This window comes from Trachypithecus francoisi, unplaced genomic scaffold (assembly GCF_009764315.1).
Source record: "Trachypithecus francoisi isolate TF-2019V2 unplaced genomic scaffold, Tfra_2.0 Lachesis_group0, whole genome shotgun sequence".
NCBI classification, from domain to species: Eukaryota; Metazoa; Chordata; class Mammalia; order Primates; family Cercopithecidae; genus Trachypithecus; species Trachypithecus francoisi.
In genome coordinates this window covers 96,803,551-96,805,433 of record NW_022681453.1, presented here as the reverse complement: position 1 = coordinate 96,805,433, position 1,883 = coordinate 96,803,551, and the positions used below count along the sequence as shown (strand labels likewise).

The following is a 1,883-nucleotide window of genomic DNA, read 5'->3' as shown; positions in this document are numbered from 1 at the left end:
TTAACTTTTATGCATCTAACTCTACCCATGGACTTTATAATTACACAGTCCAATTCATTCTTTTCTTTTCCCCTCTTAGTCAGTTAAAATTAGGTTTTCAGTTACTTTTAACCAAAACAGTTCCAGTGATCTTTTAGCTTATATGATCTTTTAGCTAATAAAATTTCAGCTCTATATGGAGGGAAAAACAAATTATAAAAATATATTTACAAAAACCTAAAGAAGTATAAAGATAATCACACTTCTTCACATGTACCCATTCTTTCACACACAAATTTATAAGATCCACTTGCTTTATAGATGAGTTACTTCTATTCTTTAAGTAATGGATTATCCCTATGAATTAACTTGGCCTAGAGCAGTGCCATTCCATATGGTAGCCACTAGCCACATGCGGATAGGGCACTTGCAATGTGTCTAGTCTGAATTGAGAAGAACTGCAAGCATATAGAACATACTGGATTTTGCAGACATGAAAAAAAAAGAATGTAATATATTTTTAATACTTTTATATTGATTACAGATTGAAATGTTAACATTTAGACAGGTTGACTAAATAAAATATATTATTTAATTTTATGTCTTTTTTACCTTTTAAAATATGACTAATGAAAAAAATTTACCTTATGCATGTGGCTCACATTTGTGGTGTGCATTATATTTATACCAGACAGCATTCGTCTACAGTATATAAATGAAATGTTAAAACTTCATTAATTATATTTTTTTATATGAATGTTCTGTGTTCTGGTGCAATTGTGCAAATGTGTATCACCTTAATATATAAACCTATGAAAATATTTAAAATAAACAAGCAGACATGCACTGCCTTTGTGAATATAGGGCACTATCTTGTGTGTTTTGTGCCTAACAGCAGTTTGAAAATATTGATGAAAATGGACTTATCATTATGGAAACAAATTTCTTTCTTTCTTTTTCCTTTCTCTCTCTTTGTTTTTTGCCTTCTTTCTTTCTTCTTTCTTTCTTTCTCTCTCTCTTTCTTTCTTTTTCTTTCTCTCTTTCTTTCTCTTTCAAATTTTACTAATACCTAAAAAAAATTGGTGTTATTTTATCCCATATTTTATTGCTTAATTCTTTAGATATTCTATTTTTCTCTATAGTAACATTTTGATTATAATTTATGGTTGAATGTTTTCTAAAATTGTAGCATTTAATCATTTATTAAGATTACTTAGTATTATGTTATAATTATTCAGGTTTTTAAAAAGTAGTTTATCATGATGTAATTTGAGAGGTGTTGGATTGATTATCACACTTCATATACATTTTTGTCTGTCATGGCGAGTGTGCTGAAGAAGACCACTGGACTTGCGGTATGCAAGAGTCCACATGAGAGGCTAAGAATATTCTACACAAATATTCGTTATGTTCTTGAGCAAATCCCTAAAAATGCAGCATATAGAAAATATACAGAACAGATTACTAATGAGAAGCTGGCTATGGTCAAAGTGGAATCAGATGTTCAAAAATTAGAAGACCAACTTGAAGGTGGCCAAATAAAAGAGATAATTCTCCTGGGTAAAAATGAACTAAGTCTGGCAAGACAAATGATGCAGTGGAAAACATGGAAGCCATTAGTGGAAGAGCCTCCTGCCCATCAGTGGAAATGGCCAATATAATTACTGAATGACTTTGGTGGGTTGATGGGAAATGGATGTAATTTAAATATTCTGTTATATTAAGAGTGTATCCATATTATTGACATTTTACCATCAGGCAAAGTGATATAGAAAATGTTTAGAAGACTGTTAAAATTAGTGATTATGGTAATACGGTCTTGTGAATGAATTTTTGATTTGTAAATATTCACACAAATTATTTCAAAGATGATATTTCTTTCAACAGAGGGGTCATGGGAAGAT

At 30.2% G+C, this 1,883-nt stretch overlaps 1 protein-coding gene across 2 annotated transcripts; it reads left to right on the top strand.

The window, feature by feature from the left end:
• Positions 1-1,298: 1,298 nt before the first annotated feature.
• On the top strand, positions 1,299-1,640 carry LOC117076830 (NADH dehydrogenase [ubiquinone] 1 alpha subcomplex subunit 5-like). Of its 2 annotated transcripts, XM_033200755.1 has the most exons (2): positions 1,299-1,359; positions 1,477-1,640. In XM_033200755.1, the coding sequence occupies exons 1-2, from the start codon at positions 1,299-1,301 to the stop codon at positions 1,638-1,640; spliced, it is 225 nt and encodes a 74-aa protein (XP_033056646.1). The 2 variants fall into 2 exon arrangements, with proteins under 2 accessions (XP_033056646.1, XP_033056638.1); XM_033200747.1 differs by having other exon boundaries at positions 1,299-1,640.
• Positions 1,641-1,883: the final 243 nt, after the last annotated feature.

What these genes read in the sequence shown, in the direction of transcription:
- LOC117076830 (XM_033200747.1), top strand. Translation starts at nt 1,299, where the DNA reads ATGGCGAGTGTGCTGAAGAAGACCACTGGACTTGCGGTATGCAAGAGT.